This window comes from Leptonychotes weddellii, chromosome 10 (genome assembly GCF_054177405.1).
Source record: "Leptonychotes weddellii isolate Sample4059 chromosome 10, ASM5417740v2, whole genome shotgun sequence".
Taxonomy (NCBI): domain Eukaryota; kingdom Metazoa; phylum Chordata; class Mammalia; order Carnivora; family Phocidae; genus Leptonychotes; species Leptonychotes weddellii.
In genome coordinates, this window is record NC_138378.1 from 14549531 (window position 1) to 14569573 (window position 20043).

The following is a 20043-nucleotide window of genomic DNA, read 5'->3' on the forward strand; positions in this document are numbered from 1 at the left end:
AAAAAAGAGGCAGGCTCAGCATGGCTCAGAGATTTCAGGTGACTGGGACCCACAGGAGAAAGAGGCACAAGGAGAGCGAAGGGTTACTCACCCCCCCTCCCTAACGCTGAACGTTCTACATTCTGAATTAGCACATGTGCTAATTAAAACCATCTTTCCAAAGAATTTATTATAGGATATTCCAAGCTAATTATAAATTCTCTGTAGCTGATCCTGAGCAGTTTGCTAATGCGGTGTTGAAATCTCTTTGGCCACCCTCGTTTAAATTATTCATCAGGCCCTGCAACAGTTGTGAACTGTAATTTAAACAGTCAGCTCATGAATATTCAATTAACACAACAAACACTGGCGTGTTTTACTGCCTTGCTGCTCAATATTTTGTATCCTCATCCGTGTTTACATGTTTTTATGAACTCTCGAGAAAAGCGTTGCCTGTTGAAGTCCCTGGTTAAGCCAAGATTGAAATGCCTGGGAGGGGCTGGAGGCGGCAGGCCAAGCCTCTGACACTCTTTCTCAGAAGAGCGGCAGGTCAGGCTGGAAGGGTCCAGGGAGGGGAGGCCCAGAGAGGGCAAGGACTGGTCCTCAGGTAACACAGCACATCCAAGGCACATACGGGACTCAGAGTTCTGGGGCAGTTCCCACTGCCTAAACTGCCATAAAGTAATCGGCAAAGGGGGAGCAGGGACATCTGGCTCCGAGACGATATTAGGAGCGCAGAGGAAGCCAGGCATTGCCTGCTATCCAGCTTCTTAAAGGCAATGGCCAAGAGTTGCCAAAGTGGCTCAGGACCACAGGCTGTTTTGCAATCCGGGCTGGCTCCACCCTTAAAAATCAGAGTTCCCGCCCCTCCATGGCCAGGTCAAAGGACTCTGTGTCCCCCTCTCCCTACGGTGATTTTTAGGGCCCCTACAACCTGCAAATAGTTTTGAAGCCTCCACAAATGGCCCCTCACTTACTCTCATCTCCCTCCTATGAGGTGGGCACCTTGATGACTCCCAGGTTTACGTAAGACGGAGGCTCGGAGGATGAAGAAGCTTGCCTGGGGAAGAGCTCTCTTTTCTTCCCTCTCTGAGACCACGCCCTCCAAAAACCGTTTCCACAATGCTGAAGGAACCCATCTCAAGAGAGTTTTATACTTGAGGAAAGTCAGAAACAGCCTCGATGCCAACAGAACATTGTTTATGTTCACAGTAAAACAGCCACACAACAGAACGTTATGCAGCCGCTGACATAAGGGTGCGGCCTGTAACTACGGACGTGGAAATACGTCCCTTGGCTACTGCTGCAGAGAATCGTGAGGCCACACAGAGCAGCTCCAACAGAACAGACTACAAAGTCCAGGAAAAGGCCCCATATTATGTCTTATTTGTGTAAACTGTATGTGTATGATGTGCAAAGATATGATTGACAAGGCACCTAACCAGCAAATGGTTAATAATAGTTACTTGTGGATGGTGCAGTTTAATGATCTTTTCTTTCTTCTTCGTATTGGCGCGTAAATTTTTTTTTTTTACAACAAACCATGTACCATTTTTATAAAAATCAATAAAGCTATGTTTTTGGAAGAAGTAGAAGATGTAAGAATACCTCATTTCAAAATGTAGGACAGGATACAGCCAAAGCCATACTCAGAAAAAATGTACAGCCATCAACTTTTTAATCATTAAACAATAATCAAGAAAAGTAAATGAACTAAAGAATCTAAAGTGAAACATCTACAGAAGGAAAGGAAGGAATTAATAGATGTAAAAGGAAAAATGAATACATTAAGAAAAAAGAAAAGTAAAAGAATTAATACATAACTCTGATGGTTCTCTGAATAAAATGAATGAAACAAAGTAGAGAGACCAATAACATGAATGAGCCCCCCACAAGATGAGCATGAAAAAAGAGAAAAACTACAATATACAACTTCAGGGATATGAATGGGATGTAATTACAGGTACAAAGGCTTTAAAAATTATAAGATAATACTACATGTAATTCAGTGGTAAGAGCTGCATAGATCTCTGTATAATGAACCACTCATTTTATGAAGATGGTATAACCTCTATGATGGTTATACAGATTATAGTATAATCTGTATTTCACTTCAGAAATATGAGAAAGTTATCTTATATAAAGAAAACTACTGATCCAGTCACTATAAAAAATGTAAAAGATGGGGTGCCTGGGGGGGCTCAGTCAGTTAAGTGTCTGCCTCTTGATCTCGACTCAGGTCTTGATCTCACAGTTGTGATTTGAGCCTCGCATTGGGATCCATGCTGGGCATGGAGCCTACTTAAAAAAAATGTAAAAGAAAAACCTTAAGTAAAATAATAGTGCCTTAGATCCAGCCTCACATTAAAAAAACTACAGGGCGCCTGGGTGGCTCAGTCGGTTAAGCGACTCCCTTCGGCTCAGGTCATGATCCTGGAGTCCCGGGATCGAGTCCCGCATCGGGCTCCCTGCTTGGCGGGGAGTCTGCTTCTCCCTTTGACCCTCCTCCCTCTCATGCTCTCTCTCTCTCTCAAATAAATAAATAAAATCTTTAAAAAAAACAAACTACATATGTATGTATGTACGTTTAAATATGTATGTATACATGCATATCATAACCAAGTAGAGTATGAATACTGAGCAATCTATTAATAAAATTCATCACCCCAACATACTAAGGAAGAGAAACTATATGATCATCTCAATATATACTTAGTAGGCATCTGATAAATGGAAGAGGTCTTGAACAACCCGCTGAAAACAAGAAGGAAAGGCCCAGGTACAATTTACAGACGGGTCAGTTCCCCACGGGGGTACAAGCCAAAAAGTGGGTGGTGACTTCATTGCAGCAACATACATGGGGGTGGGGGTCCTTGAAAGAGAACAGAGCAGGGGCGCCTGAGTGGCTCCGTAGGTTAAGCGTCTGACTCTTGATTCTGGCTCAGGTAATGATCTCAGAGCTGTGAGATCCAAACTGGCATCAGGCTCCGTGCTGGGCGCTGGGCGTGGAGCCTGCTTGGCATTCTCTCTCCCTCTCCCTTTGCCCCTCCCCATACCGCGCGGGCATGCACTCTCTCTCTCTCTCTAAAAAAAAAAAAAAAAAAGGAAAAAAGGGAACAGATCAGAATGATGTTCCCAGTGGGTGGGGCTGTGAGCCCTGCATCTGATCACCCACTTTGTGTGGAAGAAGGAGCAGGTGAGACTATAGTCAATTCTCATCCTTCACGGTAGTTGGGTTCTTTGTGTGTGTGTGTGTGTGTGTGTTAGTTAAGATTTTATTTATTTATTTGACAGAGAGAGAGACAGCGAGAGAGGGAACACAAGCAGGGGGAGTGGGAGAGGGAGAAGTGGGCTCCCCATGGAGCAGGGAGCCCAACGTGGGGCTCGATCCTAGGACCCTGGGATCATGACCTGAGCCGAAGGCAGGTGCTTAACGACTGAGCCACCCAGGGGCCCCGGTATTTGGGTTCTGATTAGCGAATGTTGAACCACTGCTCCTAGGGGAAATACAGGGTTAGGTTCCTGGGAGCCTCTGGTCACAACATTTTCATCTACCAATCAATATATGACCTTGTTTTATGTGTGTTTCTGTTTAAAAACACCTTATTTGATATATAGTTGACTCATTAACATTGAATTCAAGGCACTGTAACACACCTATTTTCTCCGTGAGACATTTCTTGAGTTTAGAAGCACCAGCCGGCATGTCCACACTATGCTTGGGGACCACTTTAAACGGTGAAATAAGCCACAAAATGCAAAAAAAATGTGGCACTACACAAACTGCAAAACAGATCCTTGTTGACGGAAGGAAAACGGAAGCAAGAAGGCACAGCACTGCCTTGTTTGACCCCAGCTGGGAAGGTGCACGTGGAGTGATGTGAATTTTCTGCCATTTTTGTGTGTCCGCAGATGACCATGAACACACCATGAGTATTGATTTCGGGGTTATAAATAAATTTTAGCTAGTAGATGAAGTGGCCAATAGAGAAATCCGCCAATAATGAGGATGGATTATATACAGATTCACAGCAGTGGCCAAGGGCCTGGCTGTCGGTCAGGGGCCTAGAAAGAAGAGATATGTGAGCTTGGAGGCAAGCCAGGTCTGGGGGAGAGGTGTATGGATGGAGATACAAGAGTGAGCATAAAGTGAGATTTTTGAATCATGTTTTGCCAACCAGAAGGCATTCGTCATAGAAGAGGCACTGAACGATCAAGTGGACAAAATGGCTCAGCCCATTGCGATTAGCCAGCCATTACCATCAACCACCCCCAAATGGCACTGAGCGCCTGGATGGAGCGGCCAAGGCGGCAAAGATGGAGGCTATTTATGGGCCCAATGACAGGAACTCCCCCTTCAAGGCCAATTTAGCTGCTGCCGCCTCTGAATGTCCACCCTGTCAACAACAGAGACCAATGCTGAGCCCCACATGTGGCATTACCCCTGGATGGTAAGTCTACTACGCTGGGCCCCTGCCATTACGGACGAGCCAGCCGTGCATCCTCTCAAGGATAGATATTCTGGGCGTGGTTTGCCTCTCTATCTGCAGGACTTGAGCCAGGACTGCTCTCCGGGGGCCGACCGAAAGCCTGGTCCACAGGCATGGGATCCCACACGACACGGTATGCAACCAGGGGGCCCATTCACAGAGACAGGTATGGGAACGGACCCTCGTCAGGGGGGTCTCCTGGCCATAGCACATGTCTCGCCGGCCAGAAGCCAGCATCCTCACAGAATGCGGGAAGAGCCTTCTACAGGGGCAAAGCCTTTTCAGCGTGGAAACACTGAAAGGATGGGGTACGGTCGTCCATGGTGTGGTATGGGTGCACAGGGGAGTCCTCCATGTGGTTCTGTGAAGAGTACACGGGTCCAGGAGTCAAGGGGTGGAAGCAGAGACAGCAACAGCCCTAAACGTTATCCCTCCCAGAGACCTACCGGGGGATCTTGCACTTCCTGGCTCTGCAATTCTGGGCTCGGCTGGGTTGGAGCACCTGGCCCCCCAAAGGGGCACGTTCTTGCCAGAGGACACAACAAGTAGGCTGCTGCCAAGGGCCTTAGGGCTTGTGTCTAGGGAGCAGCAGGTGAGAAGAGGACTCCCCGTCACGGCAGGGGAATCCAGCCTGACCGGCAGGAGGAGGGAGGGCGGCTGTGACTCCGTGGGGGCAGAGAGTGTAATACACATGTGACCCAGGTGACCCACCTGGGCGCTTCCCGCGACTCTCTTCCCCATCGCAACTGTGAATGCACAGGTGCAGCAACCTTGAACAAGTGCCAAGGACTCAGAGCTTTCCAGAGCAGGTAAGACACACAAGCCACCAGATCCATCGAGGGGATAGCCGAGGGGGAGGGGAACTGTCATTTGCTCTACTAAGTTTCCTTCAGGAACAGGGGCCCAGGGAACCAAGGAGAGTCAGACTTGCGTGGCACAAGGGGCCATGGTCAAATGCATGGGTCGGCCCTCCTGCTGTGGGAACCCCAGTACTGAGAGCCCCAGCCACTGCTTCCTGGCTCCATGAACATGCTCTAGCTGAGGCCACCCCTAGCCAGCAGCTGCGCACACGGGAGATACTGAGGCAGCACCATCTGGTGAGACGAGCAGCTCCTCCCGTGGGTGACTGGCCTGGGCAAAGCTTTCTGGGAATTGTGCCCTGTCTAAGACTCTTCATACCCAGCCGCCCTCCTACTCCCGCCTTCCACAGGCGTCAGCCCTGCGTCCCCCACCTCCCACCTTATCTTTCTCCCTCTCAACAAATCTCTTACCTGCCTGATCCTGTCCAGCGCTGCTTCTTGGGGGATTCAAACTAATGCAACCAGAATCCCTCTGTGGGAGAAGACTGTACTTTACTTGTGTTGAGAAATGCACTATGCCCTGCTCTGGGTGGAGGGTGACTCCAGGGATGCTCAGTTCAAACCAAAGAGGCCCTAACCTAACCTCTAAGGAAGTCAGGTGCTGGGAATGGAGGAGCCTCCGTTGGGCTGATTTCAGCAGGGCATCTGGATCTGTAGGCCTTGGCGGGGGAGATGCAGAGGCTGAGGGGAACACGGCGGCAGACAGAACGGAGGGGAGCCCATGAACTTGCCATGTGGGCAGGGATAGGAGAGAGAGGTCATTAGAGCATCTGTGGGGCCACAAAGGGACTCGGCAGCATAGACATGTGCTGCTGTCTGTGGTGGGCATCCCCGTAAGACCTCCAGGGAGCCAATTTTGTCCACCAATACTTGGGCAGGTGGATTTCTTGGGAGACCTAGAAAGGATGCAGAGTTCTCTGTGTGGGTGGCCAGAGAAGAAAGAGGCAGCTCGTACACAAAGCGCTTAGAGACTAATAGCATTATTATGGCTATCATGCTGAGCATTTTATAAACATTATAGCATTTAATTATCAAAACAGCTCCATACGGTAAGAATTACTAACATATCCATTTTACACATAAGAAAACTAAAGTTCAGAGGGGGTGGGGAGCTTGCTCAACATGGCAAGCAGCTGGAGGAACTCAGATTTAAATCCACGTCTCACGAGGTCCAAGGCCAGTGATGTTACTTCTGGCAAAGCGCTGACCCCCTTTCAGCACAGCAGCGAGCAGCGGGTACAGAGACATGGTGTGAGTGTCTAGGCTAAGGGGCCACAGCAGAGGCTAAGCCCCTCTTCCCAGAATACAGTTTTGTCTCCAGTGTCATTGGCCGGCCGCTGGTCACTTGCACTTACGTACGCCTTCTTGGGTGGCAGGCTTCCGCCACGTGCTGGGGCACAGCGAGCCTATTCCCTACGACATGTAGGGCTATGGGAAGACACAGTTCCAATTCAGTCTGACCAAAGTCACAATGGTGAAGACATGCAGAGGAGGGTGCTGCCAATTTGCTGGCTGCAATTCTGCTTCTCCTCAGCAGGGACACAGTGAGTAAGACTATGTCAAGTTCCCAAGGCAGGTGAAAGGGAGCGGGGAGGAGGGGTCTTCCATGCAAAGGCATAGGGGCCCAAGGTCTGGGGTTCCCAAGGGAGAGGAGGAGGCCTGTGGGATGGGGAGTGGCCATCTCGGGCTGACCGTTTGGGCCCTGGATCGCGGGTGGGGGTAGGGAGGCCCAGGCTTTGCTGTTCCCTTTGACCCAGGCCCCATTCTTCTTGTCCAGCTGTTGCTAATGCTGGCGGTGCTAGAAGTCTAGCTTGAGTCTGCTTGTTCGATTGCTCACACTCCATCCTCTCATGGTCTCTGAGAACAGGCTTCACTGATTGCCCCGTACCCAGCACACAGGCACAGTCCCCCATAAGCAGCTGGAAGAACCCGACCTCCCGGTCACACGGAGGTCCCGGTGATCTCCCTGCCCGAAGTTCCCCTTCTTTTCCCCTACTGCATTTTGTTTCTACTTCTGCGTGGGCCCCTGGTGCACAATTACCCACAAACCTCACAAGGATGAGGCATTCAACAATCTAAGGAGATCTGGCCTGCAGTCCTTCAGATCTCAGGCTGGGCACAGTCCTCATGCCAAAGGGTCTGCTTCAAGGCCTGAGCCAATGGGAGGTGTAAGGGGCTGAGAAGAGTCTGGAACCACCCACAGAGGTGTGGATTCTCTGCTTTCTCTGGGGGAAAGGGTTTGCAACTGTCACAGGCGTGATGCAATCCTCAGGGCAAATTGACACATAAGCGACAGTTCTGTGTATGCTAAAAACAATGGAGAACTTGGGCCCCCACTGAGGATGATGCAGTCCAGTGGTGCCAGCAGGATCAGAAACCCCTGGGGGGCTGGTTAAACACAGGCTGAGGGGCTAGGGTGGGGCCTAACAAATTCCCAGGTGATATTGATCCTACTGGGAACTCATTTTAGACACAGAGGCTGCCCGAGCCCCAGGTAGATGGACTCCTGGGTGTACTGGCTGCCAAAGGTCCGCACGCAGCCACCCCCTTCTCCAGGCTATGCATGAGCCCCATCCCTGTGACCAATGCCTGACTCACACCTCACCCAGGGGCACCAAGGCTGGCAACTCTGGTCTGATTCACACTTGAGAGCTCCCTGTGGGACCACGCGGACCTCCCTCTAGTGAAGATCTGGACACCATCTACCATTCACTCCTCACAACAGCCCCATCAGGAAACTGTGGCACAGAGAAGTTAAGTGGCCTGGCTAAGGTCACACAGCTGTTACACATGCAGCTGCCTGACCCCCAGGCTCCCTGACCTGTGGCTCTGACCCGCAACCCCAGTGACAACAACCCCTGGCAGGGCCTGTTCACAGGACGCTTCAGAGATGCTCCCTCCCTACATCCTCTCCTCGACTCCCTCTGTAATCTGAGGTTTGTCCACTTAGCACACGAAGAACGTGAGGCTGGGAGGAAAGTGGCTGGCCTTACATAATCTACCAATGGCGGCAGAGGTAGGACGGGAGCCTGGACTCCAGGTCTCTCGGCCAGTTTCTGGGGTGACAGGAAACACTCACCCTGGCTTATTTGGAAGAGACACCTCTAGGCTGCAGCATCGCAGGCCCCCGGCTCTATGCGACAGACCCAGCCCAATGACAGGTTGGAACTACTCACCCCAAAGTTCCTTTCCTTTGGCCTTGCTACCAAGAGTTTGGAGAAATCACCACTGGGGCCATTTTTGCCCCTCCCACGACTCTGACTTAAGTGAGAGGTCTGACAGTCCCTCACGGGCGGGGATGCACAGGGGCGAGAACCTCCCCCCCCGCCGTCCAGAGGCCCAGGGCCGGGGGCGCTTCTGAACAACCCTGACGGCACAAAATGCTTGGGGTCAAGGGAAAGAGGTTCTCGTCCTGCCTCCGCCACTTCCTGGCTGTGTGTCTTCAGTCAGGCCACTTGCCCTCTGAGTCTCAGGGACACATCTGTAAAATGAGGATAATTCCATCTCCCTCCAAGGTCGACGGGAGGGTTAGATGAGATGAGGTGGATTGGACCGTAAGACGGAATAAGCTACTGGGGCCCCACCTGGCTTACTCGCCAATGACAGAGACAGTGCTCTACAGTTTGGAAAGTGTTGACACAGGCAACATTTGAATAGTCAGTCAGTCTGCCAGTCACTCAACAAACCCTTCTCAGACACGGCTCCATCCCACACGTAAAGCTAAGAACCAGGAGTATTTTATTAGCACATTTGACTCTAACAACCACCCTGTGGGGTAAAAAGCATCAGCTCCCAGCTACTTGAGGCTCAGAGAGGGCGAGTAATGCCCCAGACCACCCAGCAGGGCAGAGCAGAGACCCCGGGACTGCAGGCTCCCCTTTAAGCGCTACTGCTTAGACATCAGAAGGCCCCATCCCAGCCGCAGCCACAGCCCAACCCCACTGGGGAGCTGAAATCTCCCGCGGACTCTTCTCCTCCCGATGCTCTTGGCTCCGCGGCTCCAACAGACCACAGACACTCTCCTCTGGAGCCTTAATACTTAGAGGAGTTTTGTCTTGCTGCCTTTTCTAAAGACTCCCGAGTTCTAAATGGACACAGCCACAAGATGAGAGAAAGAGAGCAGGAGACTGACTTTTTATGATCCAGCCAGAGCAGGGGGAAAATGACTCCAATAGATCTCAAGTTTTATGTGCTCCAGACATTCCGCGGAGCCAGAGATGGCTTCTCAGCAATGCCGACGGTACATTAAAAGCTCATTTTCCCAAACATGGTACTGAATATGCACTCGGAGGAAAGGGCCATTATGCCGCGTAATGTCGAAGCTGCAGCTGACGGATGCTGCTGTGATTTTCCCTGAATTCTCCCTCATGACTCGGGAGCAGTTCTCAGAGGGAGAGGTAGTCTGCCAAGCTTGGCATCTCGCCCAGAATGGAAGTTAAATGCCTGGCCCTTGCAACCGTTCGCGGCCAGAGGGTCACGGCTCGGCTTAGGAGCCTGGCCGGGGGTGGTGAGGATGGCCACCAGAGGGCACCTAAGTGATCATAAAACGTCACAAACTGTTTTGCAAATCCCAGCAGAAGGGGTGTCGACTGGATGTGAACAAGGAAGTCTGGAGAGGTGTGAAGTTTCCTCTTTTCGGGCTTCTGCTGCTGTCCTCTGGCCCCTAAGGCCCAACCCCAAGGCTACCTCCTTCAGGAAGCCCTCCCTGCTCCTACTCTCCTCTGAACTCCTCAGTATTCATCTATTCCTTATTCCAAGCTAACACTTCATACTTCATGCTATGCTTCCTTATGAACATGAATGGCTTGACTCGGAGTCAAATAGATAACGTGGGTCTCAATCCTGGCTGGCCCACTCCCTTATTCATTCACTCACTCGTTTGAAGGCTGTACAGGTTAGATATTGGAATACCTGGGAGTCAGCCTGCCAGGGTTCAGATCTTGGGGCCACCATTGACAGTTGTGTAGCCAAGTGATTCGCCTCTCTGTGCCTCTGTTTTTTCATCTGTAAAGTGGCAACAATAAGAATACCTCCTTCTCGGGCTGAAGGATGAAATGAGATAACAAACAGAAAGGGCTTAAGGGGGTGCCAAGCACAGCATAAGTGCTAAATAAATGTTAGCAGACTATAGTCAGAGATAATTCAGCTACTATGTAGGAGAAAAGTTTGCCAAGAGGAGATGGGGTCAAACCAGATGTGGTCTTTGCCCTCCAAGGGCCAAGATAAGGAATCTCTGCCCACAGTGAGCACGCAGAGCGTGCCCAGGGGCTGGCCATCGTGGTTCCGTTCTTGGCGATGCTCTCCTGCCTGCCAAGGGGGCGGTGAGGCTGAAACGAGAGCCACAGGGAGAGCCAAGTGGACAGCACGCTAAGATCATGGCTGCTGTGGCCCGGCCCCTCCCCCAGGTTGTGAGCACTCCGGGGGCATCTTCAAATCCTCTGTGGCTTAGGTTTCACTCCTCAGGCAACCTCCATTCACCTGTGCACAGCCTGAAGGGTGCAGAGAGCACGGAGCTCAGAGTCAGAGGCTCATGTTCAAGTTTCAGCCCCACCCTTCTTCTCACTCTGTGACCTTGGGCACGCAATCTCTCTTCTCCCATTCATTCCGTCAATGAACAGACATTGAGGGTGATCCACTAAGGCAGGCCCTTTGCCAGAGGCTGGTGCCAGAGAAAGGCCTACGCACTGACCCACCTTCAGGCTGTCCCAGGCTGGTAGCACAGACGGACATATGAATGGACAGCCACCTGTCTCCATGAACGCAGACTGATCCCACCTTTATTTGTACTTTTCATATACCTTTCATCATGGAGTGGGGTTTTTTTGTGGTAATTTTGATTTTAAAAACTATCGCAGTAAGATACTGTTTATCTCGATTACTGAGATTTTTGGTGCTCCCTCAACTGTTTAGATTGAGGCAAGTGAGTCACTTGTCTCACCCACTCCCAGCCCAGAGCATCCCAACAGCCTCAAAAAGAAGATGACTTCTGAGCTGGATCCGAATGCAGGAAAAGGGGTTCAGCGGGTTGACAAGGGGGAGGATCCTCCTAAACCAAAGAAACAGCTGGCAGGGGTTCTCAACCAGGGCTGATTTTGTCCCCCGGGGGAAATTTGGCACTGACCGGAGACATTTTTGATTGTGATTTTGACTGAGGGCGGGCTACCAGAGGCCAGGGATAGCGGGTGGAGGCCAGGGACACTGCCAGACATCCTACAATGCCCAGGGCAGCCCCCCTCCGCCAGAGAACCTTCCCACCCCAGATGGTGGTAGTGCTGGGTTGAGAAACCCTGCACTAGAGCACAGAGGTGTGAGACATCGTGACATCATGCTACCTTGGGCTGCTTGCTTGGCCTCTAGTCTCAGTTTCTGCATCTGAACAATGGGGACACTAACAGATTGCTAGGAGGAGGCAAGGGGACCAAGTCTGTACACAGCAGGTACTCAGTAAATGCCTACGAGCCCTCTTTTCCCCCTTTGAACATGCCTCAAACTTTAGAGCAAACAGTTCTCAAGAGAGACAGCGTCCCTGGGTTCCAAAGAAAACTGGGACACGGAAAAGAACACATTCTGTTCTTTTCCGACCTTTCTCTTAGTGAAAACCACGAGTCTTATCTCTCAACAAACGGGAGCCTGCTCGCAGAGAACTAGCCTGTGTATTGGCTTATCATGGGCCTGAGTTTTAACAGGGAGTGAATTTTTATGACCGAGTTATAAACCTCTGCAAAAACCATTTTTAAACTAAAAAATGCTGACAGGTTCTTAACTACTATAGCTGCTAAATTAAGCATGAGGGATGGGGTGGGTGGGGGGGGGGCAGGAGAGGGTGGAGGAAAACAAAAGTGCCCTAAAAGAGTTAGTGGAGGTAAAATAATGTTCATTAAAAATAGAAAAACAAACACACAAAAATCTTTTGTGTTCAACTTCACACTCGTACATCATAATGTTCCAGTAAAAGGCCATTTCCCCCTGAGATAATAAAAGAATTGAATTTTTCCTTATCGGTCATCTATTTTTCTAGCTGAAGCTATTACTCCCGCTCTGGGGTTGCTAGGCAACAAGAAATATTAATAGCGGCTTTTATTAGCTTAGCTTTTGCAGCCGAGTACCAGAATGAGAAAATGGGAAACATAAATGTGTTACATAAATCTTTCAACCTTTCAGAGCTGGTGTTAGTCTCTGTTTTCATAATGATTTATTGAAGTGATGGTTCATTTATGAGAAAAGGGAGTGCAGGATAAGAAAACGGAGCAGTCCCCTGCAGGAGTGTTTGAAAATAAATAATTATAGCAGGAGAGCAAAAGCTGTTTAAAGCCATTTTTCTGAGTTTTATAAAATGTAAAAAGACATATTTCTTTCGCTTACTGCCTCTGAAAAAACAGGGGGCGGGAGTTGCATCCAGACTTGGCTAAATATAAAGAAACCTGTGGGCCTCTGGTTACCCCCACTTAAGGATCCTCAGGGGCCTGTTGTGAGATCTGCACCCCCATGCCCACCCCCAGAGAGGAATTAGATAAAAACATGGCCCCCGGGAAAAGCTCAAGCTGGAGTATCCCCATGAACCCCTTGTTCTTACTGAGATGGATCCTGCCACTGGTCAAGCAGCCCGGAGAAGTTGGGTTTGGGGCCCTTGCCTTCTTGGCACGCAGTGGGACTGTCACTTCTCAGTTGCTTTCAAGCTCTGGGCCCCGGCTGTGGTCCTGGTGGAGGTAATACACTTTCCTCCAGTCCACTCTCCAGCTGGGGCCCTCTCCCTACCCCCTGCACCTCAGCCTCTGACCTGCCTTTCTCGGCACCCACCTCTGGGCCCGGACCCTGGCAGGTGAGCCAGCCTGACTACTTCCTGCCCCAACAAAGCCGACTCCCAGCAGTTCTGGCTGGACAAACGTAGATACGAGGCTGAAGCCACCCAAACGCCATGAGCAAAATGAATAATTAATAGAGTAGCTTACATTTATTATGAGTGCTTACTGTGTGCCAGGCACTGGGCTGAGCACTTTTCCTACATCCGATCGTTCAATCTTCACACATTCCTATGAGGCAAGTAACATTACCTCCGTTTTACAGATGAAGAAACTGAGGCTCACGGAGGATTAACCCCTTGGTCTGAGTCACAGGGTGGAAGGAAACAAATGGTGGAGCTGGGTTTTGAACTTGGGTTAGCTTAACTCCAGAGCCCATGCTCCTAACTCATAGGTGATACCAAACATCAAGAAAACAAAAGCACATAAGCAAAACAAAATGATATCACAATAGATCATGAAAATGACCACGAATTCCTGCCCTCCCTGCATCCACACCCTTCTGCAACATGACGCTGACATTTCTCCCTTCAAGAAGTGGGGCCTATTTCTTCACTCCTTGAATTTAGGCATGGCCATGTGCCTGGCTTTGGCCAAGAGGACATCAGCAAATGTGATGCGAGTCGAGGTTTGAAAAGTGGTTGCACCCTGCGATCTGTCCTTCCTTGATGCTGTTGGGAACCCTGTGGCCACTGCCACGTAAACAGACCCAGGCCACCACGGGATGAGAGACCACTGGTTCCAGCCAACATCGGGTCAACTGCCAAGATGTGAACAAGATCGTCCTCAACCAGGCAGTCCCAGCCAAGCTGCAAGCTGACCTCAGGAATCAGCCAAGCCAGTCCAGATCAAAAGACCTACTGACCCATAGAATCACAAGAAATAGTAAGAGTTCATTGTTTGCTGTAAGCCACTAAATGTTGAGGTGGCTTGTTACACAGCAAAAACTGATAACAATCATAAACTGAACCAGCTGATAACAATCATAAACTAAACCAAACCAAACCAAAACAAAAAAAAACAAATTAAATGCATTAAGGACAATAAAACAAATAGGTTGGTTTGGGGGTTCTCCATTGCCCCCTGTAGCTCAGTCATCCAGACAAGGTTGAGGGGGGTGTCTTTGGTCCCTTTTCCTCAGACTCAGGAGGGGAATCCCCTACATCTCAGCTTGTGAGATTCACACAGAGGTAGACCAAATCTCCTAGGGGGAGGAGGGATAAGGCAGGGAAGGGAGGAGGAGAGAGAGGAGATTGGAGGGGAAGAACAGAGAACAGGAAGATGGGGGGGTGGGTGTTAGGAGTATATCAAGGACTACCCAGAGTCAGTACACAGGCCCTGCTCCTAAGCTCTGATCCCTGCCCCACACTCCAGGCCCAACTCAGCACTGCAGGCTCTCTCACGGGAACCACCTCTAAAGCAGGGGGCTGAAGTGGCAACCAAAGACTGCCCAGCCCCCTCCCTGAAAGCCTGCCCCAGGACACTAGCCTGGAAAGACCTTTCCCTTGGCATGGGGTCCCTGCGCCATGGCTCCTAGCAAGATGCTTTGGGACTGGGACCCAGAACACAAAGGATCTAAAACTACCAGTCTAGCACTCAGGATTTTGATCCAGGTGGGTAAGACTTGAGCCCCCCGGGCGAGTGGCAGGGGTGGTGGTGGTGGCGGAGGGTCTATCCAACCTCAAAGCCATATACTTGTCCAGGGTGTCATAGCTGACAGAGCCATTATCCCACTTTTCCCATTTGTGAGTTCTCCACAGTTGGCACCCCAATCCCCATTTCATAGATGGGCAAACTGAGGCTGGGAGAGAAGTGACTTGTCCGAGGCCCCAGAGAAAGCAAACAAGAGTCAACTCTGGGAGAGAACGCTTGAATGCCAGCTGCATGCCACGCCCGTGCTAACCGAGGCCCAAAACTGCACCACCCAGCTCCAGCGACCCACCGGGCTCGGCTTGGGGAAAACCCCGAACTTCCCAAATGGCCAGAGCCCACGGCTGGAGTGGGGACAGCTCTGCCAGGACTCCTCTCCCGTCGGGCCCGCCTCCACCCACTCGAGGCTCTCCCAGGGCTCTCTCTGATCTCGCAGGAGGTATAGGTTCCCCGGGACTTGTCTGGCAACACCCAGCATTGTCCCTTCCCAGGATAGTTCCTCTCCTGGGTATGCCGGGACCATAAGCCCGAACATTTCCCAAGGACGACTCCAAATAAATTATTTCAGACTTAACAGAGGCTGCTTAATAAATTCCACTCTTCTAGTTTCTTTGGGTATTTTAGAAACTGATTTATACATACAATATCTCTCTCAAAATGAGACAATCAACACAGGATAAAATTATTGAGTTATGAAAATAGGGGTCAGATGGAGGTGCAGTGCTTTAAATTAAACCGGCAAAATGTATCTTTCATACTAAATTGACTCTTTTTGTCTTGGAAATGAATGTTTAATCAGTTAAGACGCTGAAGTCGAGGGAGAAGCTTTAAGCATATTTAATTTTGTAAAAGGGGCCCAATTCCAATATCGCACAGGATTCCTGCCAGCAGCCATACCTTAAAAGCAGAAAAGCTGACTGCCATGCATGTCAGGAGGCCACCAGGCTGGGACAGGGGACCAGAAGGAATCGGTGGCCTCTGGGACCAGAGCCAGAAGAGCTTGGCATCAAGGAGAGGGTTGTCAGACACCCTGGCCTCACCCACCTCTCCAGGGACATCCCTGACGCATCTCAATCTGTGCAAACAGCATCTGTGACCTCCTGGCCATCGGGGCACCTTCTGGGCCACCTGCGGCCCTGCAGCCCAGCTGCTCCATCTCTCGAGCACCTGGTAAAACTGAGAGGCGCATGGTGGAGCGGACAGAGCTGGGCTCGAGTTCTGCTTTGGTTTCTTAATAACTGTGTGACATTCTTTCACTCATTTACTCGTAACGTGTTTCTAGAACCTGCTTTGTGTCAGGTCATCGCTTCCTAGAGGTGCCTCTTCTGGGCACACACAGCAGCATGCACTGATTCTATCAGAGCATTTACTACATTTCCAGAAGTGGAGACTTCACCTGTCTCTCCACCTGCACCAGGAGTTCCTCGAGGGCATCTTGCAGAGCCAGGGCTCAGAACACTGCCTGGGACTTAGGAGGCTCTTAATAAAGACTATTGCACAAGTGATCACCACAGTAGGTTGAGAACAGCCCCCCAAAAATGTCAGGTCCTAATCCCTGGAACCCGTATTTGGGAAAAGAGTCTTTGCAGGTGTGATTAAGTGAAGGTTCTTGAGATGGCGGGATTATCCTGGATTATCCCTAAATGCCATCACACGTGTCCTTATGAGAAAGGCAGAGGAGACTGCACGGACAGAGAGAGGGGGCCATGTGAGGTCGGAGTGATGTGGCCACGAGCTAGGATAGCCAGCCACCTCTAGAAGCTAGAAGCAGCAAGGGAGGGATTCTCCCCAGAGCTTCCAGAGGAAACTCACCCCTCCTGACACCTTCTAGCCTCCAGAGCTCTGAGAGAACCAATTTCTGGCTGTTTTAAACTACCACGTTTGGGACAATTTGTTCGAGCAGCCCTCGGCTGCCTGCTCCGAGCCTCCGTTTCCCGATGGAACGATCCCTGCCTCCCTCCGTTCTCGGGAGCAGCATGTAAACAGTCTGTAAAGCCTTCTGCACTGTGCGTGACACCTAGCAGGTGGCAACACAAATTCTAGCACCACCTTCGGGATGCACGTCCACACACGCGCAGACACACACCGGCCTCCCTACTGCTCGGACAAACTTGAAAAACTTGTCTCTAAGGGTGCCTTGTGTCTCTTCACCGGAGAGTCCCAACAGACGGACGTAACGGACATGTGTTAATCGGGTTTCCCATTTGGTCCAGTAGCCCTCCCCTGGACAAAACAGTTTGGCTTCTCTTTCATTATAGAACGAGGGAATATAAAACTCAGTGAGCCCTTGACAACTGATTAATGGAAGAATTAAAGCTATCTGAATTTGTGAAGCGTCTTTAACATGAACTAGTTTTAAAGAAATCTGGAAAATGACCGCAAAGTGCCTATTTGGACCAAGCCCAACCAAAACATACCCCAGGAGGAGTGATCAGAAGGTCATTTCTGACATACAGACAACATTCTTTGCAATTATCAGAGCTATTATAACCAGGTGGCCCTACAAAGGTACCTGGCGTATCTGCAATCTGTTCCTTTAGGTAAATGAGACTCATGGGAAAACGTCCCTATTTGGTTACAGTGGGAATTCACTTTTATTACTAATAATCACAATAATAAAGATTCCCTGATTGTTTACTCTCTGCCAGGCATTTTTCTAAGACTTTGCACACATTATCCCAAATACACTTCACTGCAGTCTTGAGGTGCATACTGTTAGGATCCCAATGCAAGGGAATGAAGCTCCAGAGGTGGATCCAGGACGTAAGGCAGGGCTGCGGGACTCCAGAGTCCACACGCTAAGCACTACCCCCACAGTCTCTCCTGCCCACCGGCACAAAGGCCAGCAGGACCGGGGCCCAGGACAGCAGCCATACCGACCCTTGCACTCCCAGTCTTCCCTAGGGCACACGCCAGAGGTGTCCGCTGGCCCTCCCTTGCTTGCGTTACCATAACCCCCAACAGGGACAGTCTGGAGTAGTGACGTTTTGTGAGCAATGAGCTGGCCAGATGGCTAAAGCACATCATTCTAACAAAGTGGAATTAAAACCATATGGCTCTGGAATCTTCAGGTCTCTTAGAGAAGAGGAAGCCGAGGGCCTGCATTATTGATGGGCCCCAAAGAAAGGTATTCCTCAAGAAACGGAGTATCAATTTCCACTGAGCACTTTAGTCTGACCTGGAACATCCCTCCCTCCTTTTATTTCTCACCTGGATTCAAAGAAGGAAAAAATGTGATGTAGCTTACAGAAATACATAGAGGATACCAGCTTTTTTTTTTTAAGCAAGGAGCTTTGGTGGTAATAAGAGTAAATAGTAAATAAAACACTGTCAAGATTGCTACAGTATACACTGTATGTCCGAAGGTCCCAGGCATCTGTGGCCTCTGAGCATTCTTGGCAGAGATAAACATGATCCACCCAACACCATGATTTTGATAGGAAATCAGCTATGCAGTCCCTCCTCCCCTGCCACAGGTGAGTCTGTGACCCAAGCTGACAGAATCGAAGATTGCTTCCTCCTGGACACAATGGTTGCTGGTCCAGCTGTGCTCCAGCATGGTCCTCCCTGGAAGACCCAAACTGTCACTTGCCAGAGATGTCAGGGAAGATGTCAGCTACAGTAGCCATCATGCCTGCTGTGTGGAAATGGGCATGGGACAGGGCCCTAATGGCACTACTGGGGTTTCTGGATCCAGCCATACCTGAAACCCCTTGTCCACCCTCAGATATTTCAGTCTTTTTTGCTTAAGCTAGTTTGAATTTGGTTCCTGTCACTTAGAAATGAACTTAAGAGTTGTGACTAGTATATAATATTATACAAACAAAAATAACCATAGTTATTCAGGAGAAGTACTAGAATTCCCTTAAGGGACTTTTTCTATTATACCAAAAATCCTCTACTAGTTTTCTACAGCTCTTGATTGTTCAAATCAGCCATTATGCTAAGAAGTCATATATCTCCTTAGCATGGGATTCAGGACCCTTATGATCCAGGTGCTACTAGCTCTTTCACCTCCTTCTCTCTCTCGGGCTCCAGGTCCATTTTCTCCTGCCCTATAAAGAGAATGAACCACATGCTGTCCCCAAGAATGACATGAGCCCTCCTGCCTCTTGCTTTCGTACATGCTGTTCCCCCAACCTGGAAGGTCCTTTCCTGTCCTAGTCTGCCTGCTGATTTTCTACTTATCCTGGAAACTTTAACTCAGCAATCACCCTTCTCCCTGGCAGCTTAAACAAGAAACAAGATACAGTATTTTAAAAATATTATGATTCTATTTATATGAAATGTCCAGAAGAGGCAAATATCTAGAGACAGAAAGTAGATTAGTAGTTACCTAGGGGTGGGGGTTGTGGGGGGTTGAGAATGAGGACTAAGGGGTATAAGATTTCTTTTGGGGGTGATGAAAATGTCCCAAAATGGACTGTGCTGATAGTCATATAACCTTGTGTAAAATCTGTTGAGCTGTACACTTTAAATGGGTGAACTGTATGGTGTGAGAATTGTATCTCAATAAAGCCATTATAAAATAAAAAAGGGGTTATACTATTAGAAATAACAATAAAATAGATAATACCAAGATACTATAAACAGAGCTCCAGAAGTTATCTGTGTGAAGACACAAATTACCATCCATGCCCACCCCTCATATTCTGCAGACCCCATGCAAACATCCGAGCCCACAGCCTGCACACAAGCAGAGGGTCCTCATCAAAACATTGGCATTCTGCTCCTCTCTCAAGCCCCTTCCCTGCTGGATCCAGCAGAACCATGGGGGGTGACAGGGACTCACCGTGGGCAGCTGGCCCGATAGCAGGTGGCTGTCCTGGGCCAGCATGTTGGACACCATGATGGCTGGGAGGTCCATGGCCTGGTAGGAGTAGGCAGGGAGCAGTCCGTTGGGCGTGAGGCTGTGACACAGCGAGTGGTAGCCAGCTTCGTGGTCCCCCAGGTGCAGGAGGGATGGCTCAGGGAGGTTGGGAGGTGTTATCGGGGGGATCTCATAGTCTTCGTTGCTCTCGCTCTGGCTGTTGTAGGTCTAAAACATCAAAAGGGCATGTTGTTGGGAGTCAGTGCCTTACAACTGCAGAACATGCTTAATAGGACCAATAAGAGCAACAAAATAGTAACAACTTCTTGACAAAGGAAAGAAGGGATGATTCCCTGGAAGGCAGACAGTCAAGATGACCCTATGACTTGGTCAGATTCTTGCCTCATCTCCAAATGGGTGCTCCCTCCCACTAGAGGGTCTGTATACAAAACCCT

The 20043-nt window shown here is 49.8% G+C and overlaps 1 protein-coding gene across 5 annotated transcripts in view; it reads right to left on the reverse strand.

The window, feature by feature from the left end:
* Positions 1–20043, reverse strand: part of TOX2 (TOX high mobility group box family member 2) — a 130650-nt gene that overhangs the window by 28209 nt on the left and 82398 nt on the right. For all 5 annotated transcript variants that reach the window (XM_081832735.1, XM_081832736.1, XM_081832734.1 and 2 more), the window contains exon 3: positions 19571–19816. In XM_081832735.1, coding sequence (XP_081688861.1) covers positions 19571–19816 — 246 coding nt within the window. The remainder of the gene's footprint in view (positions 1–19570; positions 19817–20043) is intronic.